Source organism: Mus musculus, chromosome 2 (genome assembly GCF_000001635.26).
Source record: "Mus musculus strain C57BL/6J chromosome 2, GRCm38.p6 C57BL/6J".
NCBI classification, from domain to species: domain Eukaryota; kingdom Metazoa; phylum Chordata; class Mammalia; order Rodentia; family Muridae; genus Mus; species Mus musculus.
The window spans coordinates 29059843-29087672 of NC_000068.7; the positions used below are offsets into that span (position 1 = coordinate 29059843).

The window sequence follows — 27830 nt, forward strand, 5'->3', positions numbered from 1 at the left end:
GTGTAGCCTTGACTGTCCTGGACCAGGCCTCAAACTCATAGATCTGCCTTGCCTCTACTAGGATTAAAGGCATGTGCCACCACTGCCTGGCTGCTTATAAGCTAAGTTTTGGCTTATTATTATTATTATTATTATTATTACTACTACTACTACTATGAGAGTCTCACTGTATAGACTGGCTTCAAATTCTCTTTGTAGATCAGGCTTGCTTCAAGCTCACATATACCTGCCTGTGCTTCTGGAGGGCTGGGATTTGCCTGGGTTGCTTAATTAGAAGGGCACTCTTTTTCTCTATCCTATACGTAGCGTCACGACCATAGATAGACAACTACGCATGCGTCCAATCCTTGCGCGCCTCCATGTTACTATGGCAGCCGGATGCGCAGCTGGCCGGAAGTCAGTACAGTATTTCCGCCTAACAACACTTCCGGGTTGGAAGACGAGCGCTACATTGTCGCTGGGTAGGTTGGATGAGCTTTCCTTGAGTTTCTGCGCCCCAAGTGTGGCGGGCGGCTGCGCTGGTGCCACGTTCCGAGTGAGGCTGCGGCCTGAGGCGGTTGTGCCTGTTCCTCGCCGCCGGGGGCAGTGGGGGCCTGGGAGCCAGGCCGCGGCCCGCGGGTTCCTTCTAGTCTGTTCCTCCGGTCGCCGGCCCGGGACAGAGCAGGGTCAGTCAGAAGCTAGGGTGGTGAGCGGAGGTTGCGCGGGGCCGGAAGTGGGGTTAGTGGGTTAGGCGCTTTTCCGCTCCGTAGTTGAAGCTGAGCGCTTCTCGAGAAACTGCCGGGCTGTTTGGGAAGTTTGTGCGGAAGGGACGGTGGGACCCAGTTTGGAGTCCGTGACTGTACCCTGATAAAGTGGCTTTCGCACCGAGGCTAGTCATCGGGCTTAACGGCATCGCGAGGCCGTTAGGAAATCGGAACACTTCCCAAGACAGAGGATGTCAAGAAATGAACTGCAAGGGCCAGACCTTGTTATGAGGACCTGAAGGCCCTGGAGGTCTGAAAGGATGTTGATTTTACACGAAGAATAACAGACAAAAGAGTTGAGGTTGAGGAGATGGCTTAGCAAGTAAAATACTTGCACAAACATAGGACCGGAGTTTAAACTTTTAGCTTCTCCACTTACACCCTTTTTCCTGCGCATTTAGTGAGGATAAATAATTAAGCTCTAATGCATAAATCCCTCTCGTTCCTCAAGATTGGGTAAGGGTGTGAAGAGATGGTTCAGCGGCTAAGAGCACTTGTTGCTTGTGTAGAAGACTTGGGCCTGGTTCCCAGCAGCCAGTTCTATATAGTAGGTTACACCCATTTATGACTTAAGTTCTAGGGACCTCCACGAGCACCCAGCAGACAGGAGGTGCATTCATACACACAAAATATAATCCTTTTTTTTTTTCTTAATTACAAACAAGGTTCAGGAAAAGTGGTTGTAATTAATTGTTACCGAAGTGACCTCAGCCCTTGGCAAAAATTTCTCTGGGGCCCAAAAAGAGCTCAACAGCTTTAAAAGACAAACAAAAGCCCCCAATAAAAGAGTAACTAAATGTGTTATCACAATAAGGATGTGGAGGAAAATAGGGACCCGACTCCTAATGATGACTCCTAGGAGGGTCAGGAACCAGGGGAGCTCTGGCAGTGGTGCTCAGGGAAGAGACTGATGGATGGCTAGCATATCCATTTCCGTTTTACAGTTTGGTCCTACGCCATTTCAAGTGTTCAATAACTTCATCTGGCTAGTAGCTACCCTAGGGGACACTCGGGTCTAGAGAAACAGAACTTGTTCTGGAGAGTGTTCTGGTTCCAGCCGTGATTTTAATACAGCCCAACTGCCCACTTGTGGGTTTTCCTTCTGTTCTCAGCACAGGGACAGCCAAAAGGAAAGCATTAATTCATGCCAAAAAAAATGAAAACTACTAAGCAGAACCAGATTAGGTTCTGGGGCTACAGTGATTATGTAAGACTGTCTTAGATCCTTAGCCCTAGTTCACTCCTGCTGTGTCATACCTTGCAAAGTCTTTGAAAGGGTCCCCTGCGTCCCTAGGTACCACTTTCCAGATGGGGGATATTTCTGAGGGAGGAAGGTCTAAAACAGAGCTCTGGTACCCCATGGAAGGTGAAGGAACTGCCTTGTAGGTTCAAGTGTTCTTTCATGGCCTCCTCCCTCCAAAACACAGTTTTTACAGCTGCTGTGCACTGCCCAGTATGTTAGGTACCTTCTATAGGAAAGGTGCTTAGCATCTAGGTTGGCTGAAGCCTCTGGTGAGTGAGTGAGTGAGTGAGTGAGAGAGAGTGAGAGAGAGAGAGAGTGAGTGAGTGAGTGAGTGAGTGAGAGAGAGAGAGAGATTGGTTCCGAGTCTGTTAGTAAAACAAACTACAGGTCAGAACATAAAGATAGTGAGAAGAAATCTGAAACACTGTTTTTGGCTGGGTGTGGTGGTACACACCTTTAATCCTGTCTCCCAGGAGACAGAAGCGGTTGGATATCTGTGAGTATAAGGTCTGCCTAGTCTACAGAGGGGGAGTTTTAGGACAGCCAGGGTTACACAGAGACATTCCGTCTGGGGTTTTGGGAGGAGTGCACTGTTTTGAACCACATAAGTATGTCACCTAGTCAAAGATATATTCTAAATATTTATTCTAAATATTTGGACCCAGAAGCAACTCAGATTGAGGAGAGGAATATGAAATGTTTGTAGGTAATTCTTTTTTTTGTTTGTTTTCAAGACAGTGTTTCTCTGTGTAGCCTTGTAGCCTTGACTGTCTTGGAACTCACTCTGTAGACCAGGCTGGCCTCGAACTCAGAAATCCTCCTGCCTCTGCCTCCCAAGTGCTGGGATTAAAGGCGTGCGCCGCCACGCCCGGCTGATAATTCTTTATGTACTGGGGAGGAGGGTCTGAGGGAGGGATTCAGCATCCCACGCTGGCCTCAATCTTACTGTGTAGCTGAGAAGGATCCTCCTAGCTTCACTTCTCAGTGCTAGGTCACAGGTATGTGCAACTGTAGATTTATGGAGTTTTCTTGTTGTGCTGGTCACTATTAAGACACCTCTGCTCTCTTTGTCAGAGGCCAGTGACCCTGCATGAGGTCTGGGGGATATGAAGTGATGTCAAGATGAGACTTGCTTCACTCTAATGAGGGGCTGAGCCGGTGCTTCCAGGCAGTGGAAATGGAGCAGCACACACAAACTGCCTTCCTTTGTGGGATCTGAATGTGCCAGTAGAAGAGAGAGATGTTGAATGACTGAGTAGCTAGTTGCTAATTTTTAAGTTACAAGTGCTTCAGAAAAGCAGATAGCCACAGAGAACAAAGAGAGGCAGCTTTCCTTTGTAAATGGATACTGGTGTTCTTCTAGGATTTCATATGTAGTTTGATCAGATTCATTCCACTACTTCCCCAACTCCTAGATCTACCCCTACTCCCCTCCCTCTCCCCACAATTTCATGTCCTCTTTCTGTTTTACAAATAACCATCCAGTCAGGTTTGTGCTACCATATATTCTGAGTATGGGGCCAGCCTCTGGAGCCATGTCAACCTACCAGGGATCACACCTTAGAGAAAACTGACTCTCCCTTCCCCAGGAGCCTCTGTCACCTCAGTTAGGAGTGGAAGCTCATTAGCCCCTTTCCCAACACATTTGAATATTGACTGGCTTGATCTCATGCAGGCAGCTACATACAGCTGCTGTAAGTTATGAGCACAGCGGCCCTATCATGTCCAGAAGACATGTTTTGCTCCAGTTCCCTCAGGCACCAGTTCTTAAGCTCTTTCCCCTTCTGAGGTGGTCATTGAGCCTTGGAGGGTGGGTCTGGTTGTTCTGTCTGTGGCTAAGCACTCCTCTGACACTTGTTCCCTGGCCTTTGACTGGTTGTGAGTTTCTGCATCAATCAACTGCTGTCCACTGCACAAAGAAGCTTGTGTGACATGGTCTGTGAGCTGCCCTGGTCTGTGGTCAGGACAAGGGTAGATACAGTGATTCTGCCTGGTTAGCACAGCAGCAGTGGTAGCTTCACCCTGGGGCTGGGAGCTCTCTGACCACAGGCTCTGGTCCAGAGTTGCAATACCAAGCATATTTCCTCCTATGGAGCAGGCCTTAAATCCACCCAGAAAGTAGTTGGCTGCCCTTGAGGTAGTTACGCCACTGTTACATCCATAGGCACAGTTTTAGTCCACAGGGCTCGAAACTGGGTAAGACTGGTTTGTCCACCCAGCACCCCACATAGCACCCTCTGATACTATGAAAGCTAGCCAGTATGAAGGAACCTTCCCACCAGGTGCTGTGATGCATGCCGGTAATCTTGGAACTCAGGAGACTGAGATGGGAGGATTGTACCCAGGGTGGGTGCCAACCTGGGCTCTAGAGCAGGACTTTTCTCAGTAAACAAAGCAGAGCAGTATTCTACCTAAACTCACAGGCAGGCAAGGGAGCCCCAACAGCAACAGAGATGTTAAGGAGAGCTAGGAAAGGACTAGGCAGGTTGGGAGAACCACAGCAAGTGCACATCACAGAAGAGGAGTTTGTAAGTGGCATCTGGCCCTAGGCTCTGCAGGGCAGTGTTATTTCTTGCGAACTTGGGAGGGGTGTGTATGTGTCGCACGCACCTATGTGTCTATCATAAAGGCAATGGGTCTAGGCAAAGTGGATCTCACTCAACTTCCTGTGTATTTATGTTCATGACTCCAGATTTGTCATACATTTGTGTTTGACTGTGCTGTTACCCCTGTCCCCACACTTATGTTTAAAATGCCAAAATAAACCATTGTTGTCACATTTTCCTAAAGGGACAGGATGAAAGGGGGCACAAGCAAATTTAAGACCCACACTGAAACTTTGTACAAGAAAAAGAAATGGTCTTCTGTGTCTGAAAAAAGACCTCAGAAATGTCCCTCTCAGTGCTTGGAGAGCAAGCAGCCTCAGGTATCTGTGTTGGGGAAGAGGAGGAGGGCGTCCCAGACACCAGCCCAGGAGACCTTAGAGAGTGAGTGGCCTCAAAAGGCCAAGAGGAAGAAGAGGAGGAGGGAACCCCAGACACCAGCCCAGGAGACCTTAGAGAGTGAGTGGCCTCAAAAGGCCAAGAAGAAGAAGAGAAGGGGGGAACCCCAGACACCAACCCAAGAGAGTTTGGAGAGTGAGCAGCCTCCAGTGTCCTTGCTGGGGAAGAGAAGGAGGGAATCCCAGACACCAGCCCAGGAGAACTCGGAGAGTGAGCAGCCTCGGAAAGCCAAGAGAAGGAGGAAGAAAAGGAAAGGGTCCCAGCAACCAACTTCCTCCCTTCTGAAAACTCCAGAAACCTTTCTTAAAGCTAAGAAAACCACTTCTGCCCACAAGAAGAAAAAGAATAGTGTTCTGGAGGTGGATATGGAAACTGGGATCATCCTTGTAGATAAAGAAAACATGGAGAACCTGCTAGAGACTTCTAGAAAGGATGTGGATATTGTTTATGTTGATATGAGCAAGGGACAAAGGTCAGCAAAAGTGCGTGAAACAGGAGAGCTGCCCGCTGCTAAGCCACAGGAACATGGCTGTCGAGAGCTGCTCGGTGACGTCAGGAGCAGAAAGAAACAAAAGCACCTCCAGAAAGTTGCACCCTGGGATGTTGTTCAGGGGAGCCAGCCTGAGAGTATCTCCCTGCCCCCATCAGAGCCCTTGTCTTCTGAAGATTTAGAAGGCAAAAGCACAGAAGCAGCAGTGTTTTGTAAAAAGAAGTCTAAAAAAAACGTGTTCAGGAGCCAGGAATTGGAGCCCATCCCCGACAGTCTTGATGACTCGGAGACCATCTCTGAGAGACTTGATAGCACACACCATGGAGGAGCTGTCGGGGCTGGAGAAGAATGTGAGAGCACCAAAGAATCCCACAGTATCAAAAAAAAGTCCAAGAAAAAGAAGCACAAGTCTGTTGCTCTTGCCACATCTAGTGACAGTGCCTCAGTGACAGACAGCAAGGCTAAGAATGCCCTGGTGGACTCCTCAGAAGGCAGTGGTGCTGTGAGGGAAGAGGACGTGGACCACAGGCCAGCAGAGGCAGAAGCCCAGGCTTGTTCCACTGAGAAGCACAGGGAAGCCATGCAGAGGTAAGGGGGGAATGGGGCGTGTCTTCTGTGTGCGTATGAGATGACAGAAACCTTAAGACTCGTGACATTTAATTGAGCAGATAGCTGAATGTTTTCATATGTAAATGAAGATAGTTAGATTTTCACTGAGATCTATTCTACCTAATTCTATAAGTTTGCACCATTTGAAGACTTCCCAGCCCCCATGGCTTGTCTAAGAGTGTGTATGGGCATACCTTACACTGGGGATTCTGCGGAGCAGCAGAAGCTTGGCTCCCGCACAAGGAATGTAGCTATGGTTATGTCTCCTGCTGTATCAGTCTACTGCCCCACTTGCAGATCCTGAACCCGGGTCAGGTTTTTATCTTCTTACTTTTGTTACTTTTCATTCAGTAATCTTTTTGTGTTTGTTTGGTAGTTCTGGCTTTGAATAGTTTTACATGACTGCTAAATATTAAGTGTCACGTGGGATGGTATTGATACCACATATGAGCCATTCACACTGTCCTCTCACTGGGACATTGTCAGTTCATCGATCATGAGGCAGGAATACGCTAGGGCTGTAGCGCTAGCTTTCCTTGGGCCACGGGTCTTAGGAAAGTCACTGACTTGCTAACAAGTGGACTAGAGGATGTAGTTTCCAGCCTGGCAGACTCGCTGGTGTTTGCCTGAACATGTCAAGTAAGCAGATTCTGCCATCTGCTGGAGAACTGGGAAAAGCATTTGGGAAGACCGAGGGAGAAATGAGGCCAGGGCAGCAGGAGTAGCCACAGCTGGGTATACACTGAACCCCAGCCAACCAGTTAGGAGCCAGGGTATTCTACAGCTCAACTCACTGTAAGGGCGGGGCATCTCTGTAGAGATCAAAAGGGCTTTATTTACTAGAACCATGGGTGAGAATTAGCACATAAACTAGCACTGACTGGTAGGATCGATGGAGTTATCTCTGTCCACACGCCCATTCAAGCTAATCGGGGTGCATAAAGAATTTGAAAATTATTGAGTGAATGGCTGCCTCCCAGGTGCAGTTTAACTTCAATACTTTTCTAGATTGAGACCCGTTCAGAGAGTTAAAAGGTGGAGATAACTTGCTGGTAACCCCGTTTCCCCCTTAGGTTAGAACCTACCCATGAAGAAGAAAGCAATTCGGAATCAGCTAGCAATTCTGCAGCAAGACACATATCTGAGGACAGGAGAGAGTCTGATGACTCGGATGTTGATTTGGGCTCTGCAGTGAGACAGCTGCGAGAGTTCATTCCTGACATACAGGAAAGGGCGGCCACCACCATCAGACGCATGTATCGGGATGACCTAGGGCGCTTCAAAGAATTTAAGGCACAAGGTAAGCTTGCCAGTGTACTGCTTTTGAGTGACTGGAACTGATGGAGAAGCATTCATTAAAAAGATCTTAAAGCTGGGCAGTGGTGGCGCACACCTTTAATCCCAGCACTTGGGAGGTAGAGGCAGGCGGATTTCTGAGTTTGAGGCCAGCCTGGTCTAAGAAGTGAGTTCCAGGACAGCCAAACAGCCAGGGCTACATGAGAAACCCTGTCTCAAAAATAAATAAATAAATAAATAAATAAATAAATAAATAAATAAATAAATAAAAAGGGTCTTAAAGCTGGGCAGTGGTGGCACACGCCTTTAATCCCAGCACTTGGGAGGCAGAGAAGTAGGTAGATCTCTATAAGTTTGAGGCCAGCCTGGTCTGCCAATCGAGTTCCAGGATAGCCAAGGCAACACACAGAAACCCTGTCTTGGAAAAAAAAAAAAGATCTCAGAAGCTATAGATCTGAGACCGTGTGTCACTGAGACCATGTGTCACACTGAGCAGTACTTACTTAGCACTGCTCGAGGAATGTTAAAAATCCCCTTTTAAAACTGTTTCCTCGTTGCATGTATTTATACTGCAGGATAGTGTACTGTGTAAGTGCCCTTTCACACAAATAAGCACTGTGCGTTGAGTGGGGGGGCTCCAACTCTGGAGACAAAGCATTGAACAGGTTAAGCAATACACCCCAAGATCCTCACAGACACAGTTACAGAGCAGTGTCTTGAGGGCCCCTTTGCTGAAACCCCTCATGTTGAATCATGAGGTAGAACAGGCTGAGCTCAAACTCTTAGTCCTCCTTCCTTGGCTTCCCAAGTGCTGGAATTAGCAATTGTGCATCACCATGCCTTGCTCCAAATATAAATTACTGGGTTGCTTATTTAATTTTGTGGTATGTATATATGTATGCATGCGTGCATTGTTTTGACCTGGAGTTAGCCACGTACCAACTACTCAGACAACGGTCTTGAATATGATGAAGGTGTATTGAACACCTTCCGATTGATCAATCAGGGCCACAAGAAGAAAACCTAATTGTGGTACCTGTCTGTCCTCAGGGAAGACTTTTTATATGAAAACCCAGGTTCAAAGGTGTGAAGGCAAGCAGTGAAGTAGTACATTTATGGCTAACTAGACAAGGTGTGGTTAGCTGGCCTGTTTTTTTTTTTTTTTTTTTTTTTTCTGTTTGTTTTGTTTTTTTGAGACAGGGTTTCTCTATAGCCCTGGCTGTCTTGGAACTCATTCTGTAGTGAGGCTCCAGGCTGGCCTCGAACTCAGAAATCCGCCTGCCTCTGCCTCCCAAGTGCTGGGATTAAAGGCGTGCGCCACCACTGCCCGGCTGATTAGCTAACCTTTAAACTGACTGCTCCTGCGTAAGGTATGAGGAGTGGTGGGCAGGTGGTGAACAGGGGAATTTTAGAACTTTGAGATAACAGAGTACAAATCATTCAACCATAACTCTTTGGCTTATTAATAACATTCTTCAGTGTTAGTTAAAATAATAAGTATGAACTTAGCTTCACCTTGTGATTAACATGGAGCCTAAAGACAATATGGCTACAGTTATGTTAGCAGGAGTGAGCCTCTACATGTATCATAACCCCAAAACCAGGGCTGAGGGGAAAGCACTTGACGAGCATGCAGCCAGCGCTCAGTGTCATTCCTAGAATCCACATAAACTGAGTGTGCTGGTGCATGTCTAACCCCGGTACTCAGGAAGTGAAATCAGGAGTCAGAGTTCAGGTCCATCCTTAACTACATAGGGAGTTTGCAGCCAGCCTGAGCTCCATGAAACTCTGTCTCAACCAAACCAAACACCTAAAACTCGACAGGTAAACTCCTGAGTCTCCAAGTCTGCTAAAAGAAAGAACTAGGTTTCACACAGTTGATCCTTAATGATTGCATAAAGAACAGGAGTTCAATGTAAACTGTATTGTGTTTTGTTGATTGATAGAAAGTGTGTGTTATTTCAGCAGGCTCATGCTAGCCCCTGTGAACACCACTCTCGGGGAGTTTAGTGGTGTGGAGGTAGAGTGAGGCTTTAGATTCTTCTAAATGTCCATTGCTTGTTAATATAACTATCTTAAAGATATTGAAAAAGCAAACAAGTCTCTGTGGAAGAGGCTGTCTGAAAAGACTTGGAGAGGAAAGATATGGTTTACACTTGAATTGAGGATGGGGACTGGGGAGCCACTCTGTGCCAAAGATACCAGTGGGCTGCTCCTGCCCAGTGGGTTGCTCCCAGCTGGTCCGAATACAGTAGGTTTCCTTCGGGGCCCTGGGAGATACTCAGTCAGTTAAGTGCTTGTTGCACAAACATGACCTGAGTTTTGTTCCAGAAGCCATGTAACAAAGCTGGGCCTGGTGGCATTTGCCTTTAACCCTAACACTGGGGCTTGCTGGCCTGCCAGCCTGGCAAACTTGGTCAATAGGAGAGCCTGTCTCCAAAAGAGATTGATGATCCTGTAGTCTCCATACATACATGTTTATACACACACACACATACACTCTCTCTCTCTCTCTCTCTCTCTCTCTCTCTCTCTCTCTCTCTCTCTCACCCAGAGAGAGGGAGAGGGAGGGAAAGAGAGAGAAAGGCAGAAAGAAAGATGAGTGTAGTGGGTTTGCTTCAGTATTGACAGTCTGTCTGTATTTTATTTCCTCACTCCAACTCTAGGTGTGGCTATTAGATTTGGCAAATTTTCTGCTAAAGAAAATAAACAAATAGAAAAAAATGTGCAAGATTTCCTATCCCTGACTGGAATTGAGAGTGCAGACAAGCTGCTGTACACAGACAGATACCCAGAGGAAAAGACTCTGATCACCAACCTAAAACGGAAGCATGCCTTCAGACTGCACATTGGTAAGTGGGGGAAGAGACCCAAGCCGCCCTCAGCCTTCCCACAGCTGCCTGCAGCCCTGTGGTGAGGAAGTCCTTCCTCTGAATCCCATGGATTTCCCTGTCTCTCAAGAGTAGTCCTTCAATGGATTTTGTGAAAAACTGATTTTCTATCCTGTCCATTTGGCAGTAATTATGCCTTCAGTTTCTTTACCTGTCTGTCATTCCTTCCATGCATTATGATCTTCCAAATGAAGTGCTTTGAGCCAAATCCCTGCTCGAGGGCTGCTGAGAGAGTTAGGAGCTCAGTGGGCCTCCCACCAATGACCCCATGCCCAGAAGTTCATGGAATACAAATTGTATACAGCGGAGAGAAGAGAGGAGGAGGTGGGTCATGAAGGAGGCAGGGAAAGGAGTTAAGAGTGCATATGATCAAAATACACTGCATAAGATTTATTGACTTATTATATACACAGTGTACCACCTGCATGTATTCCTGTAGGCAGAAAAGGGCACCAGATTACATTACAGATGGTCGTGAGCCACCATGCGGTTGCTGGGAATTGAACTCAGGACCTCTGGAAGAGCTGACAGTGTTCTTAGCTTCTGGGCCATGTCTCTAGCCCCCCAAAATATTTTATTTTATTTTTATTGTTTTCATCTTTTTGAAGGGTTTCTCTGTGTATCGGGCTATCGTGGAATTTGCTTCGTAGACCAGGCTGGCCTTGAACTCAGAGATCCACCTGCATCTACCTCCCAAGAGCTGGGATCAAAGGTGTGCACCACCAAGTCTGGCAAAAGATGTATTTTTAGAAAAGATCAATAAGTGGTAACAGATCCCTCATGAAAGAACCACTTTTGAACTAGAAGATAGTAATCTCACAAGTGTTTTCAGTGTACACAGGGAGGCAGGGGCAGGAGAAGGCTCTCTGGAGAGAGGGAGGTAGGGAGGCTTGACTGGGAGATAATGAGCTTGGTGCCTCTCAGATGATGTTGAAGTGGCAATCCGGTGAGTGGATCTGCAAACCCAGCGTGCACTGCTCCTCAAGGCAGTGTTAACTGTACCTGTTCTGACAGCGCAGGCGCATGAAGCCCCAGCATGCCTCTATGTCCAGCATGCCTCTGCACACTGCTGCACATGACTTAACCATGTCACGCAGGGCTCCAGTAGGTTCCTTTGGTGTTTGTGACCATCTCACGTTGGCCACATGCCACCTCTCTGACTGTCTTCCACCTCTCTGCAGGGAAGGGCATCGCTCGGCCCTGGAAGCTCGTGTACTACCGTGCAAAGAAGATCTTTGATGTGAATAACTACAAAGGCAGGTAAGAGAATCTCAGTGCTGGCGTCAGAAGTGGTCCTGATGGGGAGAAACAAAGCCACAAGTGACAGCTGAGGGTCACAAAGGGTTTTGCATTGAAACCTGGCTAGAGATTGTTAGGTTTACACCTCTAAGATTAATTTTCACTCCCAGTTCTTTAATAAGCCTTGTGGAATTGTCTGTCTCCTGTGTCCTCTGTATCTTTGTACCTGGGCTTCAGCACTGGGCATCTCCTGCCCCTCTTCCTGTGGCTCTGTATGCTCTGCTCTCCGCTGCACAGTGAGCTTCCAGCACCATGGTGCTCCCTTCTGCCTTGTGCTTCATACTCTCCTTCCCCAAATAAAGTCCCCAGTTTTCATCTATGTCCAACATTCTGAATTATTATTATTATTAGTTGTTGTTGTTTGTTTTTGTTTTTGTTTTTTTTCAAGACAGGATTTCTCTGTGTAGTCCTGGCTGTCCTGGAACTCACTTTGTAGACCAGGCTGGCCTTGAACTCAGAAATCTGCCTGCCTCTACCTCCCAAGTGCTGGGATTAAAGGCGTGCGCCACCACTGCCTGGCTCTGAATTATTTTTAAAATTACATTTTAATGTGTATTTATTTTTCAGGCATGCTTTTTAAGTGAGTAAGGGATCTGAACTGAGGCACTCAAGCCGACCTAGCAAACATCACACTACTGCGCCATCTCCCAGCCCCGTTACCTCCCTCTCTCCCACCACCACTGCCCACTGTAGCCTTATGCTCCCACCCATAGTTCTTTCCTTTTTAATCTAAAAAAACTTATTCTCTATATGTGTGTGTGCATCTAACTATATGTATGTGTACCACACATACACAGGAGCCTGCAGAAGTCAGAAGAGGCATAAGATCGCCTAGAACTGGGGTTTTAGGCTGTTGTGAGCCACCATGCGGGTGCTGAGACCTGAACCTGGGACCTCTGCAAGAGTAGTAAGTGTAGCTGGGTATGATGGTACACACCTTTAATCCCAGCAAGTGGGAGGCAGAGCAGAAGGATCTCTGTGAGTTCGAGGCCAGCCTGCTCTACATAGCAAGTTTCAGGACAACCAGGCCTACATAGAGAGATCTTATCCCAAAAAAACAACCAGAAAAGAATAGTGAGTGCTTTTAACCACTGAGCTATCTATTCAGCGGTCACCTACAGTCCATGTCCTTTAGGTTGTGAGTCTGTCCTTTTTCTGCTGAGCCATCTGTCCGGCCCACTGCCTGCAATGTCTAATAATGAAGAGGAGTGTGTCTGTGGTTTCCACAGTCCCCATCTGTGAGTGTACTTTCTGCAGACACAGGAGCACTGCTGTGCTCGTCACCAGAGGTTATTGCTGTTCTTCCAGACCTTTGTTTGATCGTTGTCCCCACTACAACCCTGGGTTATGATTTAGAAATCTAAGGTTATGACAATAGCTATTTTTTTTGCTTCAGCATTTATGGTGTTTAATCTCAAAATCTTTTTTTTAGTAACTTATCCCACTTTGATATTTAGTAGAATTAATTCAGGCACATATTTAAGTTAAGAACAAATTGGCCAGACCTTTTCCTTGGGCCTTGCCTCCCAAAGCTATGCCATCTACTAACAGCCAAGTGTATTTAGGCCGTATTGCCATACGTGTGAGAGTCAGTGCTGTGCTGGGTTTAGAACATACAGCACGAACAGCCTTCAACACTGACTGACCCCTGGAAGTAGTGTGCCATGCACTTAGGTGGCACCCAGGCCTGGTATTTGCCAGGACATGTCAAGTCATGGAGTCACATCCCCAGCTCCAAGGAAGGTGGTTCTTAACACTGATCATATGAATATTAAGTGAAGGAACTCTTCCATGTGGGGAGTGATACATGGCTGGGTAGCTTACGTGATGTTGGTTAACAGCAGACAGCACTGGTCTAGAGGAAGTAGCGTAATAGGTCCATAGATGCTGACTGCAGACCTAGAGCAGTGCAGGAAGAGATGCTCAGCGAAGGGGGCACTCAGCTATGTGAGCAGTGCAGCGTTCCCTGCGGGGTACCTGTGGGTTGGAGACAGCCATGTGCAAACCACCGCAGAGGCTGTGGTATAAGAACAGGCCTAGGGCTGGCGAGATGGCTCAGCGAGTAAGAGCACTGACTGTTCTTTCAAAGATCCTGAGTTCAAATCCCAGCAACCATATGGTGGCTCACAACCATCCACAATGAGATCTGACGCCCTCTTCTAGTGTGTCTGAAGACAGCTACAGTATACTTACATATAATAAATAAATAAAATTAAAAAAAAAAAAAAAAAAAACAGGCCTAGATGGTTTGATGTGGCCTATGAGAGACTGGGTAGACCTTGGCTCTTCCAGCCGTGACTGGTGGCATAATCACCACTGAAATGCATAGACAGGCAGTGAGAGGCTCCAGCCATGGGTGGGAGAGGCGTGGCTTCCTGTCAGTGCTGCCTTTAGCTTTTCCAAGGTTCTGCCACAGGATGCCGTTCCTAGTCTTGGATTTCATGAAACCTAGCAATCATTTTCCTTCTCTCAGGTACAATGAAGAAGATACTAAGAAGCTGAAGGCATACCATTCCCTCCATGGAAACGACTGGAAAAAGATTGGGGCCATGGTGGCCCGAAGCAGCCTCTCAGTCGCCCTCAAGTTCTCTCAGATTGGTGGTAGTAAGTGGCCTCTCTGTGAAATAAGCCCATGACTGAGCCAATGTGCAGAGGCCTCTGTGGTCCACTCTTAGTGTGTGCTCCTTTTAAAGACCCTCTCTATGCCTGTTCCTTTGACTTCTCTGTGTGCACTAACCATGCCTCAGTCCATACCCTGCTGCATGAACTGCTACGCATGCCGGTCCTTCCAGAAGTTGGCCAGGAGGGAGCCTGGGGGAGTGAGATGTGTGGCCACTTTGCCCCAGAATGTTGGGCCTTAAACTGGGTAGAGTGGGACACACCTTTAATCCCAGCACTTGGGAGACAAAAGCAAGCAGATCTCTGAATTTAAGGCCAGTCTGGCCTACATAGTGAATTCCAGGATGGCCAGGGTTACATAGAGAGACCCTCTCTCAAAAAAAACAAAACAAGCCAAAAAAAGTTGTCAGTTATTTTCAGTCTGTTTGAGCTATTCCCATGGTTTTCTGGAAAGCACCTGATTTATCATCCCTTTTTAATGTGCCTGAAAGCAAATAGATGAACAACTATGATACCAGGTCATCCTTTTATGCCTGCAGCTAGAAACCAAGGTGCTTGGAGTAAGGCAGAAACCCAGAGGCTAATCAAGGCTGTGGAGGACGTGATCCTAAAGAAGATGTCTCCCCAGGAGTTAAGAGAACTGGATTCTAAACTCCAGGAAGACCCTGAGGGTCGCCTGTCAATTGTCCGGGAAAAACTCTACAAGGGCATATCTTGGGTGGAGGTGGAAGCTAGAGTGGAGACCCGGAACTGGATGCAGTGCAAAAGTAAGTGGTAAGTGTGAGGCTTCCTGTGTACGCCCAGTAGGGCTCTCATTTGTATGGCCTGGGCAAGAAGTGCAGTATCAGGAACACTCCAGCACCCCCTGCACCTCCTTCTCCTAATGTGCCTTGATTGACAGTGTGCGGTGTGCAGTAGCTTCTGTGCTCGGGTTTATTTCTTCCTCCTTTGGAACTTAAAGACTGGCTTGGTGGTGCACACCTGTGAATCCAGTATGCAAGAGGTTGAGGCAAGAGGATCGCAAGCTCAGGACCAGCCTGAGTAGTAGACTAGCTGGACGTGTGACTCTTGACTACATCTTTCTACAGCTTGAGGTTGGCAGGTAGAATTTTTTTTTTTAAATTAAAACAGCTTCTCCATACCTTATAGTGTGCTGAATAGCAACCCAGAAGTTAGAGTCTGCAAGACTGAAGCAAATGACAGAAATTGAGAAAGAAACCCAAGGACGTTAGTGCCTTGTGTCTGTACAGTTGTAGATCAGCAGCTGCTCTGGGCTCCACTGCAACGCAGTAGTTGTAGTCATACTCTGAGCTAGGTAGGCAGGTTCTGTTCCTCTGTCTGCATATTCCTTACCTGCTCTCACTTTCCAAAGTCCTGGAGGATTGAGCCTGCACGTCCAGCTACAGCTTGACTGAAGCAGTGGTTCCTCATGGTCTGGCCCACACTGTCCACAACACTCCATGATCTCACTGACCAAGCCAGCTCAGTCAGCCAACAGGTTTTCCAGGGAGGGATCGAGGATTAAAAAGAAAGAAATAGACAACACTATTGCATGACCCCAGCCACTTCTGAGGCTGAAGGGGCTTATTTTTTCTCAGTCTGATTTTATACCACTTTAAGTACATGCAAAATGATATCAGTTCTGGGACAAGGAACAAGCAAGGCAATAAACAAAATCCCAGAAACACTATTTCTAGGAGCTACTCGGGATGACCAAGACAAAAGGAATGCCATGCGTGCCTCAGCTGAGCCCACTCTGAGCTTTGCATTAACTCAAATGTAAATATTCTTAATCTGAGCCTATTTCCTGAGTCCCAGCCCAAAGTCCGATTCCCACCGAGTTTTTTTTTTTTTTTTTTTTTTGTCCTGGCCCAATGTCAAATTCCCGCCAAGTTTCTAGAAGTGGCCCCAGAAGCTCTCCACACCTTCCAAATGAGGGTAAAATCCATTACAGTAAATACTTTACATTAAAAGTAGACTGTGCCGAGCCGGGTGTAGTGGCGCACGCCTTTAATCCCAGCACTTGGGAGGCAGAGGCAGGCGGATTTCTGAGTTCGAGGCCAGCCTGGTCTACAAAGTGAGTTCCAGGACAGCCAGGGCAATACAGAGAAACCCTGTCTCGGAAAAAAAAAAAAAAAAGACCATGCATCACACTGTCCACACAACTTTCAACTCTGCTTGGGATATTGGGTGCTTTGTTTGAGTTTTATTCTGGGGATCAAACACAAGCTACAAAAGCACTCCAGCACTAAGCCAAGCTCCCAGTCCAGTGTGTGTTTATCAGAAATTCCAGAGAACAGCTAGTGTTGGAAGTATGTAAAGTATGGAGGAACTGGAACCCTTTCTTCTCGTATTTTAGGGTGAAGAGGGGAGTAGACTGGGCCTCAGCTGGAGGCTGATGGGTCAGTGTTGGAAGGGGAATGATGGAGGTCTGACTGTGCTGCTGCAGAACCAGCATGAGATGGGCAGGGTGTGTTCAGTATGAAGAGAGAAAAGGGCACCTCAGCCCCCAAAATGAGCTCAGGCCCAGCCTCTAAGTAGAGCTTGGGAAGAGCAGTGTGGGTTAGCTCTCGTGTGTGTGTGTGTGTGTGTGTGTGTGTGTGTGTGTGTGTGTTATGCATGACAGTACAATCCTGCCATCCCATCACTAAGGAGGCTGAAGGCAAAGGGCCTTTTAAGGGCAGAGGGCCTTTCAAGGCCAAGACGGACCCACAGAGGAAGACATTGATTGAAAACCAGAAGGCAAGGAGGGGAGAGGGAAGGTGAGGGAAAGTGTGTCGGTAGAAGTGATCTGTCAGGCTGCTACTGAGCTGTGCTCTTTGAGAGCACTCCTGTTCTGTATTCTGACTGTCAGTGCTCAATGGGACACAGACTGGCAACCCAAACTCCAGCCCCAAGCTGCAGGCTCCAGGAGTCAGCATGTGAGTTCTCAGCAAACTTGGCATTGGTGTTCAGAAGCTAGCAATGGGAGCAAGAAAGCCACCTGTTTTGTTATTTGTTTGTTTTTAGATTTATTTATTATTTGTATGTTTGAGTGCTTTGCCTGCGTATATGTCTGTGTACCACATGCATGCTTGGTGCCCTCTAAGGGCATAAGAGGGCACTGGAGTTCCTAAAACTAAAGTTACAGTTGTTTAATTGCAGGCTTTTCCACCTGTGCCCCAGTTCTAAAATAAGAGCTCTGAGATGTAATTATATACGACTAGATGTTGAGGCCATAAGCTTGGGCTTCTTCCCCAACTAACTCATAGCTTAGTTAACCTGCTTAGTCTATTCTGTGAGTGCCACATGGCTGGTTACCTCTTCTCAGTTTTCCTAAGCATTTGGGGTAAATCTCTTCCCACCTGCCTTAGTCAGGGTTTCTATTCCTGCACAAACATCATGACCAAGAAGCAAGTTGGGGAGGAAAGGGTTTATTCGGCTTACACTTCCATGCTGCTGTTCATCACCAAAGGAAGTCAGGACTGGAACTCAAAAAGGTCAGGGAGCAGGAGCTGATGCAGAGGCCATGGAGGGATGTTCTTTGCTGGCTTGCTTCCCCTGGCTTGCTCAGCCTGCTCTCTTATAGAACGCAAGACTACCAGCCCAGAGATGGTCCCACCCACAAGGGGCCTTTCCCCTTTGATCACTAATTGAGAAAATGCCTTACAGTTGGATCTCATGGAGGCATTTCCTCAACTGAAGGTCCTTTCTCTGTGATAACTCCAGCTGTGTCAAGTTGACACAAAACTAACCAGTACACCACCTGACTCTATCCCAGAGTTGTTCTTTCCCTACTGGAACTCCCACCTCCTATTTCCTGCCTCAGCTCATTGACCAATCAGCTTTTTATTGACAGGTAATGCTTTCATACAGTACACAAGAGATTCTCTCCACACAGTTGTGAGCCACCATACTAGTACTGAGAATTGAACCCAAATTCTCTAGAACAGCCAATGCTCTTACCTGCTAAGCCATCTCTTCAGCCCCAATAGCCATTTATAAACAATCACAAGAGCATTTGCATAGTGTCTTCAGTGCCTATAAATAAATAGGCTTATTCCATTTCTCTCAAAAATTCCATTTCCTTTATGGGGCTAAAGAGATGTCCTAGTGGGTAAAGCATGAGGACCTGAGTTCAAATCTCCAGCACCCATGTAAAATAAAAGCCAGGTGTCTGTAGCCCCAACACTAGGGGTGGGATGGGAGCTGGAGGCAGATCCCTGGAGTTCTTTGATTTTCCCTGACTCAACAGTGAGTAACAATAAGGTAGAGAGTAGTAGAGAGGGACAGCCGGTGCTCACCTCTAGCTCCACCACATCCTTGAGCACACACACTCATGCAGCTTCTCCCAACGCAAAGAAACCAAACCCCTCTGGTCAAGACGTTGTCAGGTCCTAGCTTGTCACCTAACGGATACTGCTTAACAGGAAAGTCATGCACTCTGGGAAGAGTAACAAACAGTTCCAGGGTTACACGTTGGCTCTGTTACTAGCAGACATATTACGTTCACACCTGGCCCACTAACTCCACAAGCCCTGTGTGTTTTAACTCAAGTAGGGACAGCAGTGTCCCTCCTGGTGCAGTCTTCCAGCGCAGATGCCCACTTCTGTAAAAGCTTCACGTCCTGCAACACCAGCAGTTCAGAATGTTCTCATTAGTCCACAATTAATTGGGTCTAAAAACAGTCTTATTTCCACTAATACGATATCACGAAGTACAGCTGGTGAGTCAGCAGAGGAGCTGAAGAGAAAACATGGAGGCGAGAAGGACGGGCATGAGGGGAATGTGTGTAACTTACACTTGATGCAAACAAAGGCCATTGTACATGGAAGCCAGCATGCTGAAGGTTTTAAGCTGCATCATAAAAATAGTATTGATAGGTATACTGTGCTTTTCAGCTGAAACATTCCACTTTTATAGAGCTAGTAATGATTTTTCATCAATCTTCATGAGTAAAACCAAAAATTGTCATTTATCAATTTGAAAAACAATTTCCGTTATACAAATTTCATACCACAAAATAGACTCTCTCATGCCCATTATCCACATTAAAAAATGATGACCACTTTATCAATTTATTTATTCCTGCCCAGTGAATGAGAGCAATTTATGTGATAAAAATATAGAAAAGTTGTACTTTTTTAGATATTTATTTTATGCATATGGGTACACTGTTGTTGTCTTCAGACACAGCAAAAGAGGGCATCAGATTCCATTAGAGATGGTTGTGAGACACAATGTAGTTGCTGGTAACCTGAACTCAGGTCCTCTGGAAGAGTAATTGGTGCTCTTAACTGCTGAGCCACCTCTCCAGCCCAGAAAGTTGTACTTTTAAAACTAAAATTAAACAATGCTTTTCTTTCTCTTAATAGGACAGAGATTCTTACCAAAAGGATGACCCATGGTGGGTTCGTGTATCGTGGGGTCAATGCTCTACAGGCCAAAATCACCCTTATTGAAAGGTACCAAAATAGGGATGGGTGCTTGTGAACTCTTATTTGTTAATCCAGAGACTAGGGTACTGTTGCTTGCACCCATTGTCCACGTGTGTCACAATGGGTGTGTGACCTGCTTTTGAGAGCCTCTGTTGACCAACTCTGAATGAGGCTGAGAAAGAGAAGTTACTTGTCGCCTAATGTTTTTGGGAGTATGGGGGACAGACAGTGCATGGCAGCCATACTGTGTACTCACTCAGTCAGAGGCTTGTTGCTGAATAGTCACCCCTTAGCTCTTTCTGAACTCTGGCTGGCTATTTCAACTCAGCTGTTCTAGCCCAAATTCTTTTCTACATTGACTGATTCAAACAGGCTTTTCTCTTGGCTTCTGACTGAATTACTCTGCTTGGCCTCATAGTAACACTAGCAATCAGTTCTAATTTTTCTGGCTCCTTCTCATTCTCTGGATCATTCTGTCTTTACCTGCAAACTGTCTCTCTAAAACTGTCCCTATAAAACTACCACCTCCTTCTCTTCCTCTCACCCCTTCTTCCCCTCCTCTGCTGCTCTCTTAAGTTGCCTCTTTCCTCTCTCTTTTCATGAGAGTTGGACATATCCTATCTTATTCTGTCAAATCTTTTTCTGATTCATCATTTTGTCTGCCCCTCAGTTAGATTTCACTTTCAAACATGGCTGCTTCCCTCTACATCTAACTTCATTGTTTGGGATTAAAGGTTTATACTAAGGACACGTCTATATCCCAGCCAGAGGGATTGAAGGTGTGTCATTCCAGCTGTATCACACAGACCCAGAAGGTCTTTGGATGGGATCCCTTGCCGGAGCAGCCATGTTGCTGGATTAAAATTCCTCTGCACTGCAGTACAATGACACTGTTAGTGTGACTTGTGTGATTTTGTCCTGAGTTCCCTGTCTATGCGGAGTCCTCATCACAGTGTCCCAGGGGAAGTGGAGGATGAGACTCTCTGTAACAGCTGAGAGTGACAGACCTAGGCCAGGATGCTGGAAGATCAGCGAGAGCAGCAGAGGCCCTTGGTTGTGGCCATCCTGTCTAGCTTCTAGTCCCAGAACTCTGCCATGCTTCCTGTGTTGCACTGACTGGCTGTCCTCCACTCTTCCTTCTGCAGGAGAGACAGATGAGCAGATCTGAGGAGATATCTCAGGTTAGACAGGACTGAGATCCTGGGTCTCACAGACTGGTAATCATGACAAATGAGTTCGTCTGTAGAATGGGACTGATGGCACCCCCCTCTGTACACTGAGGGCCACTCTGTGTGAGCAGTGCACATACGATGCTAGTAGTGGCTTGAGGAGTAGGCATGAGCACAGTGTACTATTCCTGGGGAGCTGTGTTGAATAGAGACGTGGCTCTTTAGCCTATCTATCTCTATAACTAGTTCTCTGACCTTGGACTAACCTTGGCTGGGACGGACAGTGTAGTTGAGGGACTGGCATGGGGTCAGTGCCCTTGGCTTTGAGGTCTTGGTATTCTCTGAACCTATGGAGGTGGATTTCACTCGACATTTTTACTTTTTCTTACAGGTTGTATGAACTAAATGTGAATGATGCTAATGAAATAGACTGGGAAGATCTTGCTAGCGCCATAGGGTAAGACCACTCATTGAACAGTAAGCTTATTCAATGATAAGAGGTTTCAAAATACTTTGTCTTTATGGTGTGTACATGTATACAAGTATGTGTGTACATGTGTTCAGTGCGTACAGGGAGGTCAGTCTCAGGTTACAGGTTCTGTGGCAGCAGGCACCCAGAGATAACTTTTAGTATGTGGCTCCCTATCACACCTCACCAGGCCTAAAACATGGCGTGTGTGCAATTGTGTACAAGTGCAGGAAAGTGCCTGGAGAGGGATCTCAGTCTGTAGTGTTTGCCTCCGGAGCATAAGGATCTGAGTGCAGTCTCATCGTGTATCAAAGCTGACAGCGACAGGGTGGTGGCACATGCAGCCCAGTGCTAGAGGGGTGGGCACAGATCCAAGGACACACACACACACACACACACACACACACACAAGCTCCAGACTGTCTCAAAAGATTACAGAGACACGATAGAGAATACTTCAGCCTCTGTCCTCCACATACAATACCTTCGCATGCTATGTCATCTCTGCACCTTGTGCTTCACTTTGCTTTGTTTTCTCTGTGCAGGATCTCGCTATGTAGCCCAGGTTGGCCTCAAACTCACCATCTTTCTGCCTTTAACTTCAAAAACCTGGGAACTTTTCAGGGCTAGCTATTCACATCCAGAAGCAGTGGAATGGTGTTGCTGATTGACAAGTGTTCCACAGTCCCTGGAATTCTCGCCTGCAACACTGAAGGAAGTCAGGGCAGGAATTGGAGGCAGGAACAAATGCAGAGGCCAGGAACACTGCTTGCTTAACCTGCCTCCTTATAGCACTCAGGTTCTCCCACATTCAGAAACCTGCCCCACATAGTCCAGTTTGGTGGGGGCATTTCTCCGTTGAGGTTCCCTCTTTGAAAATGTTTCTGGTTTGTGTCAGACATAAAAGTAGCCAGCACAGTTTGACTTTTTTTTGTTGTTTTTGTTTTTTAAATAGAAAATAGGTTACATTGTGCAGAATAAGAGAGGCATGGAAAGGAACAGTGTGAGTAGCCCTCTGACCACAGGAAACCAGCCAGAGAGTTTTCTGGTCCCTTCCCAGAGCATTTGTGCAAGAGGCTACAGACCCTGGAACATGTCCAACCATCAGAACTCACGGTGCCCTGGAACCACATCTGACCATCCGAGCTCACTCTGGCCCTGCACTTTTCTCCTCCACCTGCAGGGTCTCCAGGGACTGCCTTTCAGAGGGCAGCTTTGAGGGCCAGTCTTTTTATAATGGTTCCTGTTTTCATTCTCTCCTCGCTCTCTCTCCCTCTCCTACCCTCTTACTGCTCTGGCTGGCCTGACCTCCCTCCTCCCCCGCCACCCTTCTCTTTGTTATTCTTCTGTTGCTCTGTGAGTTTGTTTTTCAGCTTCTCTAATAAGCTCTGCTTTTTCCTAAGCACTGCTTTATCAACAGCACCTAGTAGTTTTTAACCTTTTATCAGAAGTTTAGACAGATAAAGAAACAGATGAACTATACCCTCCTCAAAATCTGGTCATGTCTGACCAGCTAACTCAGCTTTGTCTGTCTCTTCTGCTTGTTTTCTTTTCTTAGTAAATTATATCTGCTTTATAGCCTTGCTACCCTGCAGGATTTGAAAAGTCTCTGAGTAATTCCATTTGGAAATCAATAATACTGTTTCTAGAAATACATTCTACAGAATCCAACTCTCAGTGTACTTGGAGTGAGTTATGTGCCGAATAACCCACTGTGCTGGCATGCCCATGATTGGAGAGGGACTGAGCATGTGGCCCGCCCGGCTGCCTAGCATACATAGAGCCCTGGGTCCTTCCCCCAGCACCACATAGACTCAGGTGCCAACATCCATGGGTAAAGGCAGTTGTCAGTGTTCTGAGTTGCTCAGGACAATCCAAGTAAGAGGGTCAAGCCTGAATATAATCCTGCTCTAAGGCAGTAGGGAGGTCCAGCCAAGTTGTTTTTTGGGTAAAACAAGTTTCTCATACCAAAGCCCCTAATCTAATCTTTGTGTTTCATGAAGGAACGCAGCAGCAGGCCCTGCAACTTTAATCCTCATTGCTTGTTGTCTGCAGTACCCAGTAATGCAAGACATTCCAGGTGTGCCAGGACTGTCTTGTGACAAAAGTCATGCACAGCTGTGAAGCTCCTTCAGAAATACAACTCTGTAGATAACAGAAAAGAATCACTGTTTTCCACAAAGATTTCTTCAAGGTCAAAGTATTTCTAGAAAACAATTCTTTATCCTGCTGTCTACTCCAGATACAGTGAAAAACAGCTATTTCATTCTAACATTTACCCTAGATACAGCGATTTACTAACTAGGATTGCATTACAGGCAGGAGGATCTGGAGTCATCCCTGGCTGGATAGAATGTCCCAGGCCTGCATATGTGAGACCCCATCATAAAAAGAACTGACAGTATACTCATTGATGTTTTTTTCTTACCTTTCCTTTCTAAAGGGATGTCCCTCCACCTTTTGTTCAGGCAAAATTTTATAAGCTGAAAGCTGCCTGCGTTCCCTTTTGGCAGAAAAAGACTTTTCCAGGTCAGTATACAAATCCTTGTTTAGTTAAGAGTCTAGTGTTGTCCCAGTGTGGTGATCCCAGCAATACAGAGGCAGAGGCATCAGGATCTCTGGGAGTTTGAAGCCAGCCTCTACTATACAGCGTTACCCAAGCCAAATGAGATCCTGTCTCCAGAGTCTCCACCCCTTCAGGCTGAGCCCAGGGCTCTGACAGGTTCTCAGGGCAGTGTGCTGTGCTCTGCTGCCTCATAAAGGTGGTATTCCTGGAGCCACAGGCAGGGGCTCTGTCCTGAAGAGTGTCCTGAAGCGCTGTTGTATACTGTGCAGACACCACCACCTAGCTCACCTCCTCCTTGGGTCCATGACTAGTGCCTCAGTGTCCTTATTGCACAGGTCGATTAGAGGGAGCTGGGGAATTGTATCAGTGAAGCGTTTTTTTGTTTTGTTTTTTATTTATTTATTACATGTAAGTACACTGTAGCTGTCCTCAGACACTCCAGAAAAGGGAGTCAGATCTCATTACGGGTGGTTGTGAGCCACCATGTGGTTGCTGGGATTTGAACTTCGGACCTTCGGAAAAGCAGTCAGGTGCTCTTACCCACTGAGCCATCTCACCAGCCCCAGTGAAGCATTTACTATGCAACTGTATATGTACATGTGAAGCTGGGCGGTGGCAATGCACACCTATGATCCCAGTTCTGTAGAGACAAAGACAAGACTCTAGCCGAGTCTAAAGGACTGTCCGGTCTGGAGAAGTAAGGCAGAGAACAATTGAGGAAGCACTGACATCAGCCTCTAGCCTCCACACAGATGTGGGCTTGTGTGTACATGTGTGTACACAGAGACATGTACATTGGAGAGTCACCTGTGCTGCTGCTGATGAAAGAATAATGTCTGCCTTGTAGGGTTTTTTTCAAAGAATATGTAAGTGACTGTGCACCAGATAAATTGGATCTTCCATGTGCTAAAAGGTGTGGTTCATTATTGTTAAGGTCCTGCAACCTTTGACCTTAATTAGAGGCTTATACCTTTTCTGCAGAAATCATTGACTACTTATATAAGAACAGTCTGCCTTTGCTGAAGGAAAAGTTAGACAAGAAAATGAAGAAAAAAGACGGCCAGATCCAAACACCTGCAGCTCCCAAACAAGACTTTCTGTTCAAAGACATCTTCCATTGCGATGATGACAGTGATGAAGGGAGCCCAGAGGAGCCCAGGTGAGTACAGGTCGCTGACTCCCATCTTGTTCCATTAGGTTATGTGTGCACGTGTGACAGTCAGCGTCTCTTCACAATAGTGCCTAAGTAGCTCACCTCAGAATGAGAAGAGGTCGCCGCTTTGGCTTTTCTTTCTGCGGCTCCAGTCCATGCCTTGGTGCTGTTGCTCTGTGCCTGGAGGTAGCACACATGACAGCAAATCCTTTACCTCATAACCAGGAAGCAAAAGAGAACAAGGGAATCCCACAATCCTTTCAAGGCTCACCTCCATTGGCTGAAGACCTTCAGTGAGCAACCACCATCTCACACTGACGCTGCCCAGGGGACCTGGCCTTTAATGTGTAAGCCTTAGGGGAGTGGTCCAGAGCTGACCAAGCAGGAGGATCTTCAGTCCTGATGGCTGTTAAAAATGGTGTGATGGGCACATTTCTGAGTTTGAGGCCAGCCTGGTCTACAGAGTGAGTTCCAGGATAGCCAAGGCTACACAGAAAAACCCTGTCTTGGGGGGAAAAAATATTGTGATGGCTGGTGGATCTCTAAGTTGGAGGCCAGCCTGGTCTAGAGAGCAAGTTCCAGGACAGCTGGGGCTACATAGAGAAACCCTGTCTCAACAAAGCAAATAACAAACAAAATGTAATGGAGCTAGGTGGTGGCTCACACCTTACTCCAGCGCTCAGAAGGCAGAGGTGAGCGGATCTCTGGGTTGGAGGACAGCCTGGTCTGCACAGTGAGTTCCAGGATAGCCTGGACTACAGAGAGAGTTCCAGGACAGTCTGGGCTGCACAGAACCCCTGTTTCAAACAAACAAGCAGATGTGCTGGGCAGGTGAGCATGAAACACATTGGGGGCTGGAGAGAAGACCGTGCCAGTGTGGTGCCTGCTCACGGTGGCATCAGATCCCAGCACTCACATAAAGAGCTGGGCCTGGCCATGGTGCTGCGTGCATGCTATCCACGTTTGGGCTGAGGAACAGGAGGATCTTCAGGGCTAGGTGACCAAACTTCAGCAAGTAAGCAAAGGAGATGACCTGAAAAGCTGAGGACCACCACCAGAAATTGTCCTCTGGACTCCACATGAACAAACACACACACATCTTTAAAAGTGTTAGTTTCATGTTGATGTTGGTGTGCTTGTGAGCTGACTGAATACTCTGTACCATTGTATTGAAGCAGTTACACTGCTGGTTCCATTGAACCAGTGCAGCCACCAGTCCTAGGTGCATCAGAGAACATTACACCCAGTAAAATGAGAAAGCTGCCTCCCCTGATGGCTGTCACTGTGCTCTCTTCCAGCGCCTCTGATGTGCAGTGACTGGATCGTCTCTTCCTCAAACTGCTCTCTGTTCCCTTGGACCTGTGTTGTGCATTGGCTATAGATCCCGCTCGCATGTGATACCTCTCCTGTGCTGGGCACCGAGTCACACGGTGTTCTGCTGGAGCATTGGTAGTCTGCATCGGAGCCCAACTGGTAGCCTTGAAGAGTCTGTCAGCTGAACACAGCCCCACTGGATTCTCAGGACTGGGTGAAAGGGGTGCTCTTTGGTCAATCAGGAGAGTCAACCCAACTGTAGGGGCTTCAGAGAAGAAAACTTAGGGTTTGGGTAAGAAGAAGTATTCCATGAGATCTGTGCACTATGGAGATAGGTGGGGGAGTGGGAAGTGGGGTCACAGGATTGAAGCCAACCTGGGCTACATAGTTCCTCCAGCATATACACACACAGTGGGATGCTGGAGCATCCTCCAAAAGGAGAAGTGCATTGCCCAGAGAGCAGGAGAGTACTGCAGAGAAGCTCTAGCTCTGCAAGCCCCAATTTCCCTGTGTTCCTTCTAGCTGTTCCCATACTCAGGCTGTCTGTTGTTGCCCTGCAGAGAAATGTGTCCATGTGTGACCCTTAGCAGAACACTGCTGCAAGGGAGTCTGGGACACCCAAATGTTCAGACATTCAGACTTCTGCCCCATCTGTGCTGGGGAGACAGAAGGGAAAGTGAGGCTAATGAAACCGCCCATATACTGCTGTCTACGTTGGTGCCACTCAGCAATCTTCTGTCTCCCGAGAACTCTCAGACATGATTTCTGTGGCACTATTAGAAGGTGGACTAGAGGGCTGGTGAGATGGCTCAGTGGGTAAGAGCACCCGATTGCTCTCCCGAAGGTCCGGAGTTCAAATCCCAGCAACCACATGGTGGCTCACAACCATCTGTAACAAGATCTGACTCCCTCTTCTGGAGTGTCTGAAGACAGCTACAGTGTACTTACATATAATAAATAAATAAATCTTTAAAAAAAAAAAAAAAAAAAAAGAAGGTGGACTAGAAGGAGCTTCTGCTTGCCATGTACCTAGCACTTCCCCAGATGTGCAGATAACGGAGTAGTCAGGTGGAATGCACTAATGCACCCAGCATTCATGTGGGGTAGGAGGAGCGGGAGGTCAAAGTGGTCCTTACAAATAGCAGGCTCTAGGCCAGGGTGGCCTATAGATGACTCTGGCTCTAACAAACACACAAATAAAACATTGTGTGAATGATGGTATTTTAGTACATGGTTCTCTACCCAGCCCCTCTGTCCCTCAGGCATTCTAGACTCTGTGCTGACAGGACTAAATTGCTCCTACAAAAATAATAGTACTAATGTATAAGCCAATTCTATATTTGTGATAGAAGAAAAAATGAATATTCTTTAACAGGAAGTATGTTCCTAGAATGGGATATCATATGGTAAATTACAGTGATAACAATAGATCTGGTTGACATGACGTTATATTTTTGTGAAGTATTTCAAAAGAATATATATTTTCTCAGTTTTATAAAAATGAAAAATAAAAGAAATTGGTTGTTTATACAAATGTGTGTGAAATGACT

General features: G+C 46.8%; 1 protein-coding gene across 5 annotated transcripts; it reads left to right on the forward strand.

Annotated features, from left to right (window-relative positions):
• The first annotated feature begins 356 nt into the window (after window positions 1–356).
• Ttf1 (transcription termination factor, RNA polymerase I) lies at window positions 357–27814 on the forward strand. 5 transcript variants are annotated; one of them, XR_374068.1, is made up of 13 exons: window positions 357–461; window positions 4777–6066; window positions 7161–7387; window positions 10050–10235; window positions 11456–11534; window positions 14047–14177; window positions 14732–14966; window positions 19547–19636; window positions 21170–21235; window positions 23691–23776; window positions 24795–24972; window positions 26265–27063; window positions 27277–27814. XR_374068.1 is itself a non-coding variant. In NM_009442.2 (12 exons), the coding sequence occupies exons 2-12, from the start codon at window positions 4784–4786 to the stop codon at window positions 26281–26283; spliced, it is 2580 nt and encodes an 859-aa protein (NP_033468.2). In that variant the 5' UTR covers window positions 421–461; window positions 4777–4783; the 3' UTR covers window positions 26284–27808. The 5 variants fall into 5 exon arrangements, 2 of the variants coding, with proteins under 2 accessions (NP_033468.2, XP_006497915.1); XR_374069.2 differs by having other exon boundaries at window positions 14732–14959; window positions 26265–27814; NM_009442.2 differs by having other exon boundaries at window positions 421–461; window positions 26265–27808.
• The last annotated feature ends 16 nt before the right edge of the window (window positions 27815–27830 follow it).

What these genes read in the sequence shown, in the direction of transcription:
- Ttf1 (NM_009442.2), top strand. Translation starts at nt 4,784, where the DNA reads ATGAAAGGGGGCACAAGCAAATTTAAGACCCACACTGAAACTTTGTAC. An exon ending in GTGAATAACTACAAAGGCAG is followed by an intron (nt 11,535 to 14,046) that starts GTAAGAGAATCT and finishes TCCTTCTCTCAG; the next exon opens with GTACAATGAAGAAGATACTA. An exon ending in GTTCTCTCAGATTGGTGGTA is followed by an intron (nt 14,178 to 14,731) that starts GTAAGTGGCCTC and finishes TTATGCCTGCAG; the next exon opens with CTAGAAACCAAGGTGCTTGG.